The 17,711-nt window shown below is 39.9% G+C and overlaps 1 protein-coding gene across 3 annotated transcripts; it reads right to left on the bottom strand.

Annotated features, from left to right (window-relative positions):
- Positions 1 to 1,466: 1,466 nt before the first annotated feature.
- LOC103052670 (proton channel OTOP2-like) lies at positions 1,467 to 17,506 on the bottom strand. 3 transcript variants are annotated; one of them, XM_088131707.1, is made up of 7 exons: positions 15,999 to 17,506; positions 12,123 to 12,442; positions 10,861 to 10,997; positions 9,807 to 9,865; positions 9,429 to 9,556; positions 7,847 to 8,760; positions 1,467 to 5,308 (listed from the first exon to the last, which is right to left on the bottom strand). In XM_088131707.1, exons 2-7 carry the CDS (start codon positions 12,370 to 12,372, stop codon positions 5,135 to 5,137), a joined length of 1,662 nt encoding a protein of 553 aa, XP_087987833.1. In that variant the 5' UTR covers positions 12,373 to 12,442; positions 15,999 to 17,506; the 3' UTR covers positions 1,467 to 5,134. The 3 variants fall into 3 exon arrangements, with proteins under 3 accessions (XP_087987833.1, XP_087987834.1, XP_007424989.3); XM_088131708.1 differs by having other exon boundaries at positions 17,146 to 17,506; XM_007424927.3 differs by lacking the exon at positions 15,999 to 17,506 and having other exon boundaries at positions 12,123 to 12,782.
- Between the last annotated feature and the right edge of the window lie 205 nt (positions 17,507 to 17,711).

The following is a 17,711-nucleotide window of genomic DNA, read 5'->3' as shown; positions in this document are numbered from 1 at the left end:
TACAGTTGTGCTACATTAACAACAAATGTTTAATTAAATATTTAATCAAATTTACTTATCCATACATATATGTATACATACATACATACATACATACATACATACATACATACATACATTTATATACTGCCCTACTTCAAAAGTCTCAGATTAAGACTGGAAATCTATCCACAAGGAGAATTTGGAAGTAATTACACTGAACTGTGTTGGATATGAATTGTGAGGAGATATGATTAGGTTGTTTGGAATTAGAATGATAAATCTTTTCTGAGTTTCTGGGGCTGAAATAATTTCACTCCATTTTATGCCACTTTAGAAGCCCAGTTGGCAGAGTCACCCTTCTCCTTTTCTGAACTTTTAGGAGAGAATAAAACATATTGTAATTTTTCATTTACAATGTTGAGAAAATCTTTAATTACAAATTAAAATGTGTGGCTCAAATATTAACCTACTGAATACCACCTAGAAAGTAATATATGATGGCTGTATTCACACATGAGCTAACAGCTCCTAGCAGTTCCATAAGATGTAAGCTTTGTTATTTTAAGCTTGGTTTTGGTTTGGTTTGTTGGCTTAGCATGTTGTACAAACTCAATTCATTTGGTTCCTTGTATGAAATATTGTCCAAATCCAGAAAAATAGGTTGATTCAGTAACCAGGTTAAATAGGGCTATCAGTTCTGGGCTGTAGAAATCCAGATGACTGTTAGATAATAGAGACAGAAAGCTGAACTGGTTTTGCAGACCAGATCTGGTAGCCTTAAATTGGGTGTTATGTGAAAAGCAGCCATCATGTCTCCTCTATAAAGTAGGGGGGAATCTAATGCATATTTAACATTCATAGATCATTTGCTATCTAAGGCAATATGATGAATATGTCATTTTATACTCTTAAAAGCAGACATATTATTAGGAGTCAACATGATGGGTGGACAATTTCAAAGTGGCAAAACTATTGTGCACCAAGGAATTTATATGTAGAACAGAAAATGATGAATGAAGCTGATTCAGAAAAAAATTGTTAAAACTAAAATCAAAAGTAAGATGGGGCCAGATTCTTTCCTTTCCAAGATCACAGTCCAATGAAGAGCTGAAACAGACAGCAGCTTCCACAATCTGGTATCCTCCAGATGGGTTGGAAGGGAAGTATCCAAGATTCCAGAAGTTGTAGCACATACACATCTGAGAGGTGTCAGGTTGGGAAATGCTAGCCTAGAATATCTGTTAATTTCATTAATGTAGCTCTAGGTGCAGTTGCCCACCTAATCAGCTGAGACCAGAACTGAATTCTAGACTGAAATTATTTCATTTCTTCATAATTACGTCATAGCATCTTGACATTTCTACAAAAATTGACTGAGGTCATCACAAATTTAAATGTTTAAATGACAAGAAAAACATATTCTTTTAAAATTTATTTTTGGTATTAAATTCCAGAAAATAGTCATAGACTAGAAATCAGGAATATATTTCAATTTTTTTTACTGAATTGCATAAGAACCTATTGCTGTGATCCAGCTAAATCTCAGTACCATAGCCTTTACATTTGCAATCCTATACTCACAAAAATGAAAACAAGGCAGAGAAGACATATATTTAGTTAAGAATTATGAAATTGTAGAAATTAAAAAATACATTTGTCTTATTTATACACTTGTGCTTTCTTATAATTAAACATGTACCATTTTGTGCCCTCCTCATTATAAATACAATGATTAGGAATAACTAAGAAACAGGCATTTTTCACACATCTATTGGCAGGCACAGGCCAGTTACAAAAACAAGAAGATATGATGTGCAGATAGAGACAAATGGATATTAAATGGATATTCACCAAAATGGAGTTGCAGGCCCTGCAGCACAGATATTCAGTAAGATCAATATCTTACTTTTGAAATTTCACTTTAAGTTTACACTGGAAGATTATTCCATAGTTGGACATCAAGCTGCATTTGAATTTAAAATTCATTGTGTACTTTTGTTTGATAATCTTGAATTATATGGGGATTTTGTTGCAATCTCTGAACACCTAGCACCACCTATTCATTAAGCCCCACATGCTTAGAAGTTGAACCAGAATGTAAAGCAATATACCACAGCAAAATATTTTGCTCTTAATATATATCATTTTAACTTTATTAATCACAAGCTCTATTGTACCCTTAATAATTTGTGCCTTTTGCTTGTAGACAGCAAAATTGACAGCATTGTTCTGTCTAAGAATCTGGAGAGTTCTCCCTTCTGCTACGTAATCTCACATAGGAAGGAGAGAAGGGATTTTCCAGGCTCTTCAGCATGAATGACATACTAGGCCCATTCCCCTCCCCTCCCTCCATGACAGACTCTTTGCTTGCACATTATCTGGAAACAGCCTGCTTGCTCAGTGACCTGACCCTAATAAATAAGTGATTTCATCCTTCCATTAGAGACACAGCACAAGGGTGGGGAACTTACAAACAACTGTTAGAGAAGATGAGATACCGAGCATGTTACATCTAATACAAGGCCACTAGTAGGTACTTTTCCAAGAATTCTCTCTTCTGCCCCCTTTGCTTGAGAGGAGCAAGAATTTTCAGGACCTTGGACAGAACTTCTAAACCACTTGGATTAAATTATGCTCTACCTTGTGCAGGTAAGCCTTCTCTTGTCTTGCTATTTTGTTAAAATTCTGCTCATCCTGACTTAGCACAAAAGAATCTGAAGGTAGCTAAGAGACAGGGAAAGATAAACTCTCAAAATGTTGTGAGTAATCTCTAATCTAACCCTTTAAAAATTCCTCACCTATTTCCACGTTGCTCAGCAAACTTCCTTGCAGGGGAAAGACACACCGATGCTTGCAAATGTAGTGTTTCCAAGGAGTACCTCCCACTATGTCACATGGATTGGTTAGTCCAACTAGGAACAAAGGCTCTCATAGGTTAGACTATCTGTCAATTATTCCCAGTATTTCTTCATTGTATTAGTTGTAGGTAGAAAGAAAACAACTCAGCAGAGGAGTAAAATGTGGGATTGGGAATCTAACAAGAAGAGAAAAATGGGAGCCCTTTAAGTAGTAACCTTAACAGATGTATGCTATAGAAATTGGGACAAATTATCGAAGTATTTTTTTTAAAGTTTTGAACTGATGCATATGTTTTAATACATAAAACAAATTTTTGCTTACTAATTGCTAGATTGTTTTTTTAAGATACCATAATATCTCGCTGGAAGTGCTAAATGGTTCTTGAGCATTTTGATGATTTATGTATCATATTTATTTTTGCTTTCACTAGCAAAAGGGCTAATTACAAAAGATTAAAATGTGCTTGTGTTTTAGCAAGCAATACATTGGCTGAACAAAGTCATTACAACATATGGATTTGTTAACATAATTAGCATCTTACTGTTCCTTCTGTATTAAGGTCCTTAAAGCATGTACAGCTAAAAATTAGAAACAATTTACTCTGCAAAGAAATACCAAACAGTAACAGAAGAAATACATGATGTCATAACCCACACCCCAAGTGCTAAGAGCCAATGTGTAGGATTAGAGGGCTGGGTTCAGCCATAGGTCATTTGCTATCCTATAGACCAAACTACCTTACGAGAGGTGGAGTGGCATAAAATGGTCCTGAATAATACTGTTTAAGAATTACTGTTCCTGTTGTGTCATTGGAGTTGGCAGTTGATTAAAAAGCCTATGCCCATTGGATTGAAAAGGTTTCTGCCATCGGAGGTGTTACTTATTATCAAAATTGAGCTAAAATTCTATTTTAAACTTAGCCTGTATTGCCTGTTGTTGAAGCAACGTTGTCGTGCTCTTATTAGTGGCAGATTGAATGCCATATGAGCTGTCCAGTGTACTGAATCTGAATCCCAAACTTTGTTTTGCTCCAACTAACTTTGTTGGACTCAGTGAAGTATAGAAGTGTCCTTCTCACACTGCTCTGATAGACAGAACCACAAGTTTTCCCTCATTTGGGCCATCGTCCCCTATACTGCGGATGTCTTGATTCATCTGTGAAAGATAAAAATATATCCCATAATTCTCCATTACAGTGTGGCAGGTTCTACTCTATATACTAAATATGTACACAACCCATATAAATCAGACATGTTTGCAGAAAGAGTTTCATTAAAAAATTGAATTGCTGTTTTCCTTGCTACAAAGATAGATAGATAGATAGATAGATAGATAGATAGATAGATAGATAGATAGATAGATAGATAGATATCCATAATAAAGAAAATATTGATGTAGGATAAGAAAATACTAGGCAGATTTCACAGAAATCCATGGACATAGGAGATAGAGAAACAAATTAAACTTTTTGCTGAATTTGTCTTGTAGTTAAACTGGAAGAGGGTTTTTATTAGATGGAACTTAACTGATGACACTAGAATAAGTACATTCAATTAAGGGGCAAACTGAATAGTTGTAAGCTCACTCACTTCAGTTATTTCCTAATTTTCTGACTCAGTTGTGGGAGAACAGTCTGTTTCTATACTTTGATAGCACAAATATTTATCAGTCTGTCTCTTCTTTGTCATCAGTCTAGCTCTCAAAGACTAGAGAGCAATAATAGAAAATCACTTTATTATACAGAGCAAACTCTTCCTAAAATACAGCACCTTTAGAAATTCCTTATGCTATTTATCCCATGAATTATGCCATTAGGAATACCTAGGGATATTTTGGAATTGTGCTCAGCCTATAAATTTTTAACCAGGGGCTCCACATTTGAACATCTTAATAACCCCTTGTATGGAAAATGTGACAATTCTGGTATTAATTTCTTTCTCCAAGCATTTATTTGGAACCAAATTGAATCTGAACTTTCCCACTTGAGCATACAGAGACTTCTGAAAAATGGCCTCTGAGTCATGTTGGGTCAGTTTGTTTAGTTTTGGTTTCTCCATAAAGTATATCTGATACTTTATCTCCATAAAGTATATGCTGATGGTGATGATGATAATATACCATTACATATGTATAGGTGAGAGGAAATGTGATGTGTTTGATTTACAAGTGCATGATCAGATAGCAAAGCAACTCCTTTGGAAATAATAGCTATTTTCCTTCATATATCCACTTTTGCTATCATCCTCATGAGGTAATTAGGCATTAATTATCCTCAAAGCTGGTATGCTCTCTCTCAGCAGGTCTTGCAGTAGACTTCAAAGAGACTGGCCACTGAGTGCATGCGATAAAATATGCCCAATGGTAGGGAAATCTTGACCACAATGGCCCAGAGAGTAAAGCCATAGAAAGACTGTTCAATCTGGCTCACAAGGTGTGGGCGTGTTCCATAGGCGTACAGGATCCACACCTAGCCAAAAAAAGGAGACAGGTGAATAAAGCAAACTTTGAAACTCTTTGTATAGGCATTCCTCAGTCAAGTCTCTCATGTTTTGAGATATGCATAGATAACCTTTTGGGGCTGGTAGCTCCACCCCTTTTATATAGCCATGCAACATTGCAAAGTATGTAGAAGGAGGCAGGGTTTGTATCATGATGCTGCCATGCTGCTTTTGTCAGTCTACCCCACCCTTCCACCCCCAGCAGACTGCATCTGGAGAGAATCTTGTGGATGCTCTTACAAAATGATTGTTAAGGTAGGATAGGCTGGTCACAAACTGAATTATTGTTATTGTTAAAAATGGAATTATTTCAGAGGGCTTTTTCTTATGTTTATATCTGATAACATTTTGTTCTTGTTCTTCTTGTTCTTTTTTCCCCCCTTATCTGTTACTTTTTAATTTTGTACCCTTATTTTTCTTATTTTGGGGAAGGAGTTGGTTTTGAGGTTTTTATGCTGTGATTGTAATTGTGATTGGTTTCCGATGATTGTGGATGTTTTAATATTTGTCTTATATACATTATGTAAGCAACGGAGGGTAATTTGATTGTGGCAGGATTGAGGTTTGTGTAGAGAGAATAGGGTTCAAGTTTGCCTTGAAGGACAGGAGGAGGAGCCATTACCAAGACAATGGTGAGATAAGTGGGGCTTGAGCCTGGGCCAAGAAAATAACTTGAGAAAACATCTCAGACAAGCCCCTCCCTAGTTTACCCAAAGATAAAGTGATGGAGGGGAGAGCATGTTCAGACTTGCAAAATTGTTTCTCTAGCTGTTACAATAAAAGTAGTCCTGACCTATATGGCATTGGTTTCTTAGTATGGTCTACCTTATTAGGGCTGACAGTTTGATGTATTAAATATATATTCAGTTGCGTCTGATTCTCGGAGATTGCAGTTTTCTTGGCAAGGTTTTTCAGAAGTGGTTTGCCTCCTTCCTAGGGCTGAGAGAAAGTGACTGGCCCAAGGTCACCCAGCTGGCTTTGTGCCTAGGCAGGACTAGTCTCCTGGTTTCTAGCCTGATGCCTTAACTACTACACCAAACTGTCTGTCTGCCTGTCTGTCTATATAAAATATATATGTTCAAACAAGTAAATTGAAGAGGTGTATATATTAGTTCATGCATTTATACAATGTACAAACTGAAAACTCATGATCGTGGAAATAATAGATATTTTCCCCCAGACAGTATTTTTTTTTTTCAGAGAAGTCATCCTGAAAGGGTTGTTCTAAATTGACAAAGTTTCTGGAGGGTTCCATTAATGAAAAAGTTGTTTTTGTTTTCTCTTAACCCAAATTTCATAGTTGAAAATGCCAAGCTTTCACAGTCAGACAGCACTCTTCAGCTATGCTATAGGAGTTCTTTCATCTGTTGTTTTAAAGCTTAACACTATATGCAAAGATTGCCCAGAAATTGCAATGAAATATTTTGAGTTTTGGAATCCAAGACACCACTTTAACAAGAACATACTCAATGCTCAGTGTAGCACCATGGGCTACAAATTATGGTGCTAGGACTTTAACTGACTAGGTTATGCAAGCTATATGAACACAGCCACCAAGAATTACTTGTAAAAAAACTAGTTACTAGGAAAAAAGGCTATAAAGTGAGCAAAACTCCCACTATCTTATCCTGTTTAGATATGACAGGCTTGGCTAAAATGATCTCGTGCAGACGATATTTAATTTGAAATGTCTAATTGTCTCCATAAAAGCCATTTTCAACTGCCATAACTTGCCTCTCTCCTCCATGCCCCCCCACCCATCATTTTCCCTTCCTTTGTGGGGAGGCAGCAGCACTGATGAGTCAGTTCCAGCTTTAGAAAGTCATCATAAAGCAATTATATAATCACCACAAGATTACCCTAGAATATATTGGAGAAGTTAAGAAATGTGATGCCAAATTGTGAGATTTGGCAATAGCTTTCATGTATTCAGATCAGGGAGAATTAAGAGGAAATAATTTGATGGAGAGCAAGAATATAGAACATTTAGATGCCAAATAACTCTTTTCCTTTGTTCAGAAGAATCTATTGAGGGTTTTGATGATATCTTTCTAATACTGCCCCATATTTGTAGGCATTAAGCATGAAGTAGCATTTAATATATTGTTTCTGTCTTTCCTTTTTTATTTTAATAGTTAATTTTATTTATGAAATGCTTCTAATTTATCTCTATAGTGGATGTGCTAATAGTTGTAATTTAATAACTGTTCATAAATTAACCATTCAAAAATGGCATCTCTCCATCCTGGTGTACAATGCCTGCCCAATTAATTGGTGCTATTCTTATCCCCACAGAATACATGGTTTCACTAGGCCTGAGCTAAGACCTGCCACTGTGAAACAGATCAATTATATTCTCAAAATGACATCAAGGAGACACTACTAGCCCAGTGTTCTAGATTACAGATCTTGGACTCCTCCTTAAGAGGCTCTCCTCAGTCTAGAATTCCATTTTCTATTTGATCTAGGAACCTTGCTAGATATGATATAACCAAAACCAAGCTCACCGATATGTTATAAAAGATAAGGAGAACTGAAATATTTTGTAGAATCTTTCTTCTGATGCTTGGTCTCCTCTGTTCTCCTTGGGTGTGTGAAATCTGGAAGAGAGATGGGTCACTTCCATAGTCTGGTAGGTTTCTGGATGACTGATTCTCCAAACTGGACATGAAGTTGGTCAGGGTGAAGGCTTTGGAGAAAGGTCCATTATTGTCCTGTTGGGGACCTCCAGAAATGGAAAAGATCCAGCCAGTACTAATGCAGTCAGTATTGTCTTGCGGATTTGGTTCATGAGACAGGCTAGAGTACAAGGCTTCAGTAATGAATAGATTCTGACCTAAGATCTGGATGGTCTTGCAGAGGGAGAAGCAGAAATCCAGAAGATGGAGGCTGCCATTGGTACGAAGAAAAAATATGGCAACCAAAGAGAAGATTGATACCATGAGAGGTCCACAGGAGCTTCCCAGAAGCAAGGTCACATCTAGGTTTCTTACCACACTCTGAGAGTATTCAGTGGCAGGTTTTTTCTTCATCCAATAGGTAGTGATGCCCATCAAAGTTGCCAAGAACATGGCAGATAACAACACAGAGTTGAAAACGTAGTATGTATGAAGAGCTCTGGGAATTGTTTCAGGAGACTTGGCAAGTACCCCAAAGGAGATCATCACCCCAATGGTTGCTGAAATGGCCAAGGCTCCTAATACCAGTCCAATGAAAGCCCCACTCAGGTGGAAATGTGCCTTATGAGTGAGATGGAATTTCTGGGGAGAGCCTTCCTGCCCAGTGTTCTTCCAAATGATGTACAGCATTGTAGAAGAGAATAGGCTGAATTCGATATTGAAGGGATGTAGATAGGCAGCACCTTCTGAGAAGATGTGGCAAAGACTGGTGGTGCAGATGCAGCTATTGGTATAGGAACCACCTACAGAGAGACCATGAAGCGTGTGCTAACTGGAGTGCTTAATTGTAATAGAACAAAGGCAGATGGCTGTCCCAACCAGAAGAAACACTTTCTTCATCCCACTTTCTTTATCTAATCAAGCTTCCTTATGAAAACTGTACCCTTTTCAAAATGAATGTTGTGGATATGGGAACTGTAATACAACTGCAGCTGCAAAACTGGGATCAAGCCAACACCATTCTATTTTGAAGGACACAGCCTACATTCAGAAGAGCAATGCAAGAACAGAAAGCATTATGGCATGATGTGTTTATGAAAGACAGTAAACAGTGTGGAAATCAGATGAAATAGGGTGTTGAGGAATGACCACAGAAGCATGGGAGCACAAAGTAGCTGGCATTGGAGAGCAGCGTATGATAATTAAAATTAAGTGATATCTCTTCATGATATATAATCCAAATCTCTCTCTCTCTCTCTATTCTGAATCAGGAGGAAATTTTGGATGAGTCTCACAAAGATTCCTTTTTTGTGGTTCAAGAAGCCTAATAGGGTGGCAGGTGAAAACATGACTGCAGACCCCGCCCCCCCAACCATTTCCCAGGATTCCCTCTTGGCTCAGTTCTAGTCAAGCTGCTTATAGATTGGTGCTCTTTCAAGATGCCCTCCCTAATCAAGAGACAGGTTTGTACCATGGAAAGCCTGGGCACTTGCTCCCTTGTGAGCATCATAAAATTCCTCTAGCTGTTTCATGGATTCATCCAACACCACACTCATCCACAGGAGCACATTGGTGGCCAGTGTGTGCATCAGTCCAAACCTAGAAGCCACAGAGAGAAATAAGTTGGGGTGGGGTGGGGAGAAAGGAATGAATGAATGAATACCAAATCATTGAAGTTCAACAGTTCAACATAATTCTAGCTTAGAACTAGATCAAGATCTCTCTGTACCACATTCAACTAAATGATCATACTCTATTTTGAAAGGTTAACATGATGTTTGCATGCATTCCCCAAAAGTTGATCAGCCCACCTTCATTTGTATTGCTTAGAAAAAACTTTTACTCTTACCTGTTCAAAGGTTGGTGATCCTGGATGCAAACTTTAGCATTAAATAATAGCAAAGACACCTGGAAGAAAACAACAGAGTTAGACAGATCACAATTTGCCTTTAACTTTATTAATTGGATCCAGGGACAAGCTTTTGTCAACCCTAACTGCCATGTGGGAGGTTGGGTGTAAATGAATATTACAGCATATGGGGAAAGGAGAACTTACTCATGTTTCTAGATAGTACCCCCATTTACTTAGGCTTGAAATTGATAGCTTTCTCTTTTTCTTTTTTTGTGCCTTCCAGTTAGTCTTGACTCCTGCCAGTTGCCTGGGCAAGTCCATGCACTTTTCATGTCAACATTTTTCAGAAGTGGTTTGCCTTCTTCCTAGGCTGAGCGAGAGTGACTGGTCTGAAGCCACCTACCTGGCTTTATGCCTATCATGCTAGAACTCAAGGTCTCCTGATTTCTAGCCTGGTGTCTTAACTGCTACACCAAACTGGCTTTCTAAGTAAGGGCTTAATTTACTCACTTTGTCCCTTAACCACCAAAGAGAAAAATCTGTCTCAATTTGCTTTGAGGGATTTAAGAAGTGCCATGTATACCTTAAGCCTCTGCAAAGCTTGATTTGCCCATTTTGTCCTTTAATCTCATCCCCAAGCCCCTTCAGAACAAACACAAAAGTTCAGTGTTTGGCTCTGCCCAACGTGGACAACTTTGGGGACTGAAAATGGGCGGCTGGGAATGTGCATCTTCACATAAACTACAACTGAAGTTGTTTCAAGTCCTCCTCAATGGTGACTCCCTGAAAATTGCTCCTCCCCAACAATTCAGCTTTTTAAAACCCTCCAACTGCACCGAAGCTCTTTCTCATCATATGTAATGGCAAAAGCCATTTTGCTCAATATCACAAGGGAGAAGAATATCCTGGGACCCTCAGTGTGATGCAAAAGAAGGAATTAGGGCAATGCAGAACAAAATGGACACTGCAGACTACAGCTGAGAATGGAGAGTGTAACTCAGCTAGGCTTTCTGTGCTTCCCCACCCAATATCTGAATCAAAGCTCACTCACCTGTATAATGGTGAAGACAGCTTGCAGAACAGGGAAAGCAGTGATTAGCATGGGAATACAGTGCTGCAACTCATAGTAATAGCCCATGGAGAGGCAATCCAAAACCAGGGTGGCCAATGCAAAGAGGGACAGACCACCTGCCATTGAAAGAAAGCACAGCCAGCCTAAGGATTGCACAGATTTGACACCCCACAGCAAGCTTTTCATACTGAAGATGGAAGAGTCAAGCTGCAGGGCTCTACTGGTCCAATCCAAGAGTTGCCTTTTAGCAAGAGCGACATAGACACAGCATTCCTACTGAACAAAGAACCTCAAAGCGTTACTTTTTTTTCCCCCAAGCCATCCACTTAGGTGAGACATGTAAGGCTGAGCTTCGGAAGGGTGGTTGGAGTTAGACTGAAAATACCTGAGATCACATGGAATCCCTCTCCCGCCTTCTGCAATACTGCATTGTTCCCTGAATATATAATATTTAGACTTGCTTTCAGGAGAGAATGTCTTCAAGGCATTTGCAGAACATATAACACCACCAAGTGAATCACCATAAACTGGCAGACATCATTCCAATGGACTCACAACTTGGGTTGCCATATGTAAAATTGCATCTCAGACCTCACCCCTCCTGAGGAGAAAGGAATGAGTCCGGAGAGCTGCCTTCTTGGTGGAGGCTCATGCTCTGGAACATCTTGCCTCCTTGGGGCCCTACCGGCTCTCCTTTCACAAAGACGTTCCAGTGAGCTTTCCATGCAGAGGGTGGACTGGGCTACCTTGACATACTGCTTTGGCAGTGTAATTTTTGTTACATAGATTATAGAACAAATAAACAGGTTAATCTGGAAAGCACACACCTGATAGTTCAGAACAATTTCTGGGTTGTGTCTGACAGACATGGAGAGCCCAACATCATTTCTGCAGTTTTATGTGTCGGTTTCTTTATTTCATTCATTGTATCTATATCCTCTAATTTCTGCAAGGCCGGAAAGCAGCTTACAGGTTCTTCCCTGATTTTATCCCCATAGTAACGGCCCTAAGAACTGGGTTAGTCTGACTGGGGATGACTGGCCCAGAGCCATACAGAAAGCTCAGCAGTCAACTGGAAGTAATGCATTCCTCTGATTTTCCTTTAATTAAAATGACTGAAGTTGGAAGGACAAGAGAATTCATGACTATTGTCAGAGTCTTTGGAATTTGGGAGAACTAGGACATTGTTTGCAAACACTAGGGAATTAGTTGTTTGCAAATACTTTTTGCAGCATCTTTACCTTTGAGCCAGCTTGCGCCTGCTTGGTGATCCTGGTGCATTTTCAGCTGCTTGTTGTGAATCGAATGCCAGCCAAACCAGAGCATCCAAAGGCAGGAAGAACTCATGAGCAATGTCAGAAAAGCATGTACGTTGAGGCTGGGCAAGCTCTGGTGATGAATCTCAGCAAGGAGCACAGCGCTGCCCACAAACGTGAGCAAGGCCAGATAGAGCAGGGACAGCAGAGAACTGGGGGCTGCTGGGGATGCCATGGCTAAGCAGGATTTCTTTGGTGGACTGTTGCAGGGTGGCAAAGCACAACTCAGTTTTATGAGAGTGTGACTGCAGTGACAAACAAGGCAGAGAGGGGAAGATCAAGCATAAGCGTACATCCTTTGTACCTAGACAAATATAATACAATGTTTTGTGCTTTTTATCACATGCGACGCACATGGTTTTCCCAGCTTAAGTAACAGTAACTAGCTGACCTTGACTGATCTAACAACTAAACAAGGTCAGCCTGGTTACTATTTGGTTGGGAGACCATCAGGAAATCCATAGGTTTTAGGCTAGACTGGGAAGTAACAAAACAACCACCAGAAGACCATTGCAAACTGTTTCTGAATAGTCACCACGAAAACAACATGAATATGCCCTTGTATTCACCAAGGGTTAAGTCTGATTTTAGAGAGCCCTTACCTTTTTATATATAGTGGTGTGTGTGTGTGTGTGTGTGTGTGTATGTATGTATGTATGTGTGTATGTATGTATGTGTGTATGTATGTATGTGTGTATGTATGTATGTGTGTGTGTATATATATATATATATATATATATATATATATATATATAAATAATATGCACTATGAAGTCTGATTTTGTGACCTGGGGGTGCCATTTCAACAGATCCTTGATCTGTGCCAATTCAGTGCCCGCCTTTATGCTTCCAAGCATAAATGGCAGATTTTTGAGGTGCTGCCATTTCTGTATCTGATGCAGATGTATAGCTGTGGTATGGGGAAACTAGCAGGATTTTAACACCTATGAATTACAAAAACAAGTCAATGGCCAAGCCAAAATACACATTCAATATCCCCAGCAATTGTGCCTTAAGTGCCTCTGAGCATGCCAAATCAGTATACGAACAGTTTTCAATGCTTTTCTTATGTTTCTTATTAAATTAAAACAATGAGGCCGAAGTACAAGCTATTGGGCTCTAGTATTTTAAAACATTTACAGAACATAATTAAAAATGATTTCTAAGTAAAACATTCAATTTGTTTGAATATATTTCAATTAGAATTACGTTTCCTCTACTACCAGTGGCAATTTAGCCTCCATTCCTTAACAAACTCCACTGAAACAGGAAGAAGAGAAAGGCTTAAAACTATCACAAAAACTATTTAACTGAAACAACCCCTGGGATGTGATATGCAAATGCACCCTTCAGTCTCTACTTAACCCCAAGTTTGTTTTAAATACAACTGTTGTGAGAAAGATGCCCACTTAAAGAAGGGATGAAGAGGTCTGGACGATGCACAATGTCTCTTTTATTGGCATGCACAACTACAGTGTTCACTGGGCTCCTCCCCAACGGGATGCAGACAAGCCCCAAAAGTTATATTCCCTCTGAAATGATCCACAGGAATTACAACAGCAGTGTAAATTATAACATAACCTTTACAGCAGGAACCCAATACCAACATGGGGTGCTTACTATGGGCTGACCAGGAGCCTCTACGTACTGCTCTTCTAAGGAGACACCAAGCTCACCCTTTCTACTGATATCAGCACCATCTAACATAAACAATGTCCTTTATTGTACTCATATGTTGACTCCCTTCATACTAAGGAAAGGACACCCTGGTTTCTATTGTCTATCTTGTTCCCCTCCAGGGTCACCAGGCACTTTCTGTTTGCCTGTTCCGCCTGCTCTGCAACTCAAAACCCCTCACCATGATTGTGTATGTAAGGATACAATATTATTTGTTCCTCACGTTACTATCCATTTCCAAACAAAATGTATTTCTTCGTCAGCAAGGAATGCTATTGCCCAAGCATCAAATTCTCTAGACTAAGACTTCATTCTACAATGTATCACCACAAGTTCTAGGTACGTGATTTAAAGAACAGTTGCCTGTGCCATCAAACTCCATTTTAGGCTTGACTTCAGCTGGTGTGGTTGTGAAGATGGTGTTTTATTTTGCTTTTTCCTGATCTGATCCCAGCAATGAAGTGTGTGTGTGTGTGTGTAAGCATGCATGTATATGCATGTATATGTACTTCTTTCAAGTACTGTACACATACATTCTTCGTAAAAAGAATCAGAGCTGCAGGAACACAAAGGTTTGGAGGGCATTTATTTCAGCAGTGGAAATTGCAACTTCTCCCACTAGTCTCTCTGTGCATTCCCTCTGCCTGAATTCCCTGCCTTTCTCATGCACCAGTCAGCTCAGATCTGGTTCCATTCCCATTCATATTCTCAGTTACATGTATGTTTCTCATCTCACAACTTATGTATAAGGAAGCAAACTCCAGCAGTGAGTTCACCTTGGACAAAGAACATAAAAACTGTGTGGTACACAAGGACTCTGTACAGGTGGATCAGAGGATTGTGAGGACTGATAGAGAGAATAGGACATCATGATCTAGAATCCCTACTTTCCACATCATGGGTACTTTTCTTATGAATAGTGTGTCCCTCGCTATAGGGACAGATAATTTAATTAATGAGGCCTTCTTTCCTATAATTCAGTGTTTCTTGACCTTAGCAACTTTAAGATATGTGGACTTCAACTCCCAGAATTCCCCAGCCAGCCATGTTGAAGTCCACATATCTTAAAGTTGCTAAGGTTGAGAAACACTGCTATAATGGATTAGGAGAGAATTTTGTACTAGCAATAAAAGTATTTCACAAAGCATGTTGATTGTTAGTCTTCACCTACCCAAGGATTATCTGGGACTACCATATTGATATCCTGGGGTGGTGCACGAATGAATGAATGAATGAATGAATGAATGAATGAATGAATGCATGCATGCTTTGGGAAATCATTAAAACCACCAACGGTCTTAAACCACCTTGCTATCACGGGGAAGGTTGGAAAGAGGTTCATATTATCACCCTCAGCGTTACTTGTCATTTCTCCAGAGACTCAAAACATGTAGAAACAAATGCAGGTTTATAACTTCCACTGTTCAGTTTTGGAACTAAAGGCTCACTCACACACGTATGCACATCCATGTGTACCCACACCATTCAAAGTTTAGCAGGCCAGGTTAGGTCTGGGTTTCAAGAAAAGCTGAGGCGGGAATCCCACCATGCCTGTTACCTTCTTTTATGTAATGGCTCCAAAATACAACAGTTCCCAGCCACTTTTATAACTTCTCATGAGGCCAGTCCCACCTTGGAACTCTTCCCATTCCCTGTGGTACCTTTTCACTTGAGTACCATTCCCTCATCCAGTTAACATGGCAACCATCTCTTGTTGAATCTTCTTAGTGATCTCCATTCTGGCATTTTCCGATAAGCTGTATAAGATGAAATCTTCCAAAACACAATCATCTGTCTCTACAATGTGCTCCGTGCTGGTCTCATGTGCTCCATCTTTCATACATGTCTATCCATACTTTATCCAAAGAAATGTCACAAGGGGTGTGTGTGTGTGTGTGTGTGTGTGTGAACCAAACAGCTACAAATTAATATACATAATTATATGATAATACTGGTAACAGTATAGTTGTAGTGCAACCCCTTTTTGCAACTCCTGAAAATGAAACCAGTGACTTTCCCCAAGAATAACCGTAATTATTTTGGAGTCCTTGCATGCATTTGTATAAACAGATCTAGATATTGCTTTAGAGCACCCTTCTCAACCCTCTTTCAGAAGACACTTACCTGTTATTGTCCTACTGCTGGGATCACAATTCTTTCATGCATTCCTATCAACTGACAAGTCTGCCACTTGGCAAGGCAAGATATTAATATACCAATGAGGATGGCCTGGGGGAGGGGAGAACTTGGGACCACCCCACCAGCATAACCTGAAGCAGGACTTTCTCAGTTGTTTTTGACCCTTCCTTCTGTGCCCCTGCCTGGCTTTCAAGTTAATGGGATCCACAACAAGGGCCCTAATGCTATTTTTCTAACTCATACCTTACACAACTGGATAAATCAATAGGCATACATTTTGCATGAACAGCACAAAAGATGTTTGAATTGTAGCAAGCAGGCAAATAAGTAAATAATTTCTAACTTGCCTGAAGAAATAAATCTCAAAACATTTCCTTTCAAATACCTATTTTTTGTAATCCAGACAAACAGATCTTTATATTTGTTATTGCTTAAATTAAAAATAGCATAACCACATTGTCCAATACAATGACAGCATACTTAAACATATTAGATTACAAGTATCAACAAAGTGAATCATTTTACTCAGATGAAATACTAAAACTATCAAACAGAAACAAAGCTTTGCAAAGCAATGCAAAACTCCATACCTTTCCAAGTAACATTAATAGCACAATCTTACATTTGTTTACTAGAAGTCCCATTGAGTTTAGAACACACCCTTGCGTTAAGTGTATATGGGATTGCAGCCTATTTTTTTCTGCCAAAACATTTAATCCAGGTGAACAGAATTTCCTCATCAACAAACAACAGGGATGAACAATACTGAACTGATCTATGGGATAAATATTATCCCACTTTCAGCAAACATTAACCAAGACCAATATCCCTATCTGAAAGGACCATCACTGCTCTGTTCTTCTATTCCACAGTATTCTCAAAGATACTTAAATTGTTCAAGGCTCTGGGCTAAGCTTCTTAGACGATCTTATGACTTCTGTCCGGCTCCTAATTCCACGGATTACCAGCATTTTAGCTGGGCCCTTCCCTGTGCCCGCTTCAACTTAATTAGGCTTACAAAAAAAAAAAAAAAGAGGAAGAGGAAGAGGAAGAGGAAGAGGAAGAGTAAGCGATACAGCCGCTGGTCGGAATCCCCCAGCCCTCCCGAGGAAATCCCAGTGGTGTTTTGTACCCGGCACTATGCAAAGGTTTTCCCGATATTACAATCTGTCTTGTCTTAGCCACTTCCAGGAGTAATGGTTACTGCGAGGAGGCACTCTGCATATGTATGCCCAGAGGGTCCTTTCCAGAGCTTGAACCGGCTACTGATACTCAGGTCCCGGCCGGGCTGAATCTTGGCATCCACGCGACCCTGCAGCCTACAGTTTTCACTTCCAGGGCGCGGATCGTTCCGAGGCATTGCAGGGAAAGCACAAGGCTTTGCCGGTGCCTTCCACGGCTTGTATCAGGACCCCGCAGCAAAGGACGGAGGAGCGTAAGCAGGCGACCGTCCCCGGGGAGAGCCAGGGAAAAAGCCGGCTAGAACAAGCGGCGCAGGCCGGCTGCAGGCCCGCCGGCCCCCCTTCACCTTTCAGCCGAGGGCTGCCAGAGCCAAGGCTCCCGCCTCTCTCCCCCCCGCCCCTCCAGGCAGCCGCAGCCCCACCCCGGTCTAATGCTCGCCACGTTCAGCCGCTTGCCAAGCTTCCCGAGGCTCAGAGTAACTTGCTTGCCCCAGCCCTGCCCCTTCGACGGGCTTCC

The sequence above is a fragment of the Python bivittatus genome, unplaced genomic scaffold (genome assembly GCF_059951505.1).
Source record: "Python bivittatus isolate LINGU-HERP-01145 unplaced genomic scaffold, Pbiv_v1 ctg000980_np1212, whole genome shotgun sequence".
Lineage (NCBI taxonomy): Eukaryota > Metazoa > Chordata > Lepidosauria > Squamata > Pythonidae > Python > Python bivittatus.
Note: the sequence above shows the minus strand (reverse complement) of the source record. Positions and strands in the feature narration are given on the sequence as shown.

Coding starts and splice junctions, on each gene's coding strand:
- LOC103052670 (XM_088131707.1), bottom strand. CDS start 12,372: ATGGCATCCCCAGCAGCCCCCAGTTCTCTGCTGTCCCTGCTCTATCTG. Junction 9,866..10,860: donor CTGTCTTCACCATTATACAG/GTGAGTGAGCTT, acceptor GTTTTCTTCCAG/GTGTCTTTGCTATTATTTAA. Junction 9,557..9,806: donor GATCACCAACCTTTGAACAG/GTAAGAGTAAAA, acceptor TGTGGCTTCTAG/GTTTGGACTGATGCACACAC.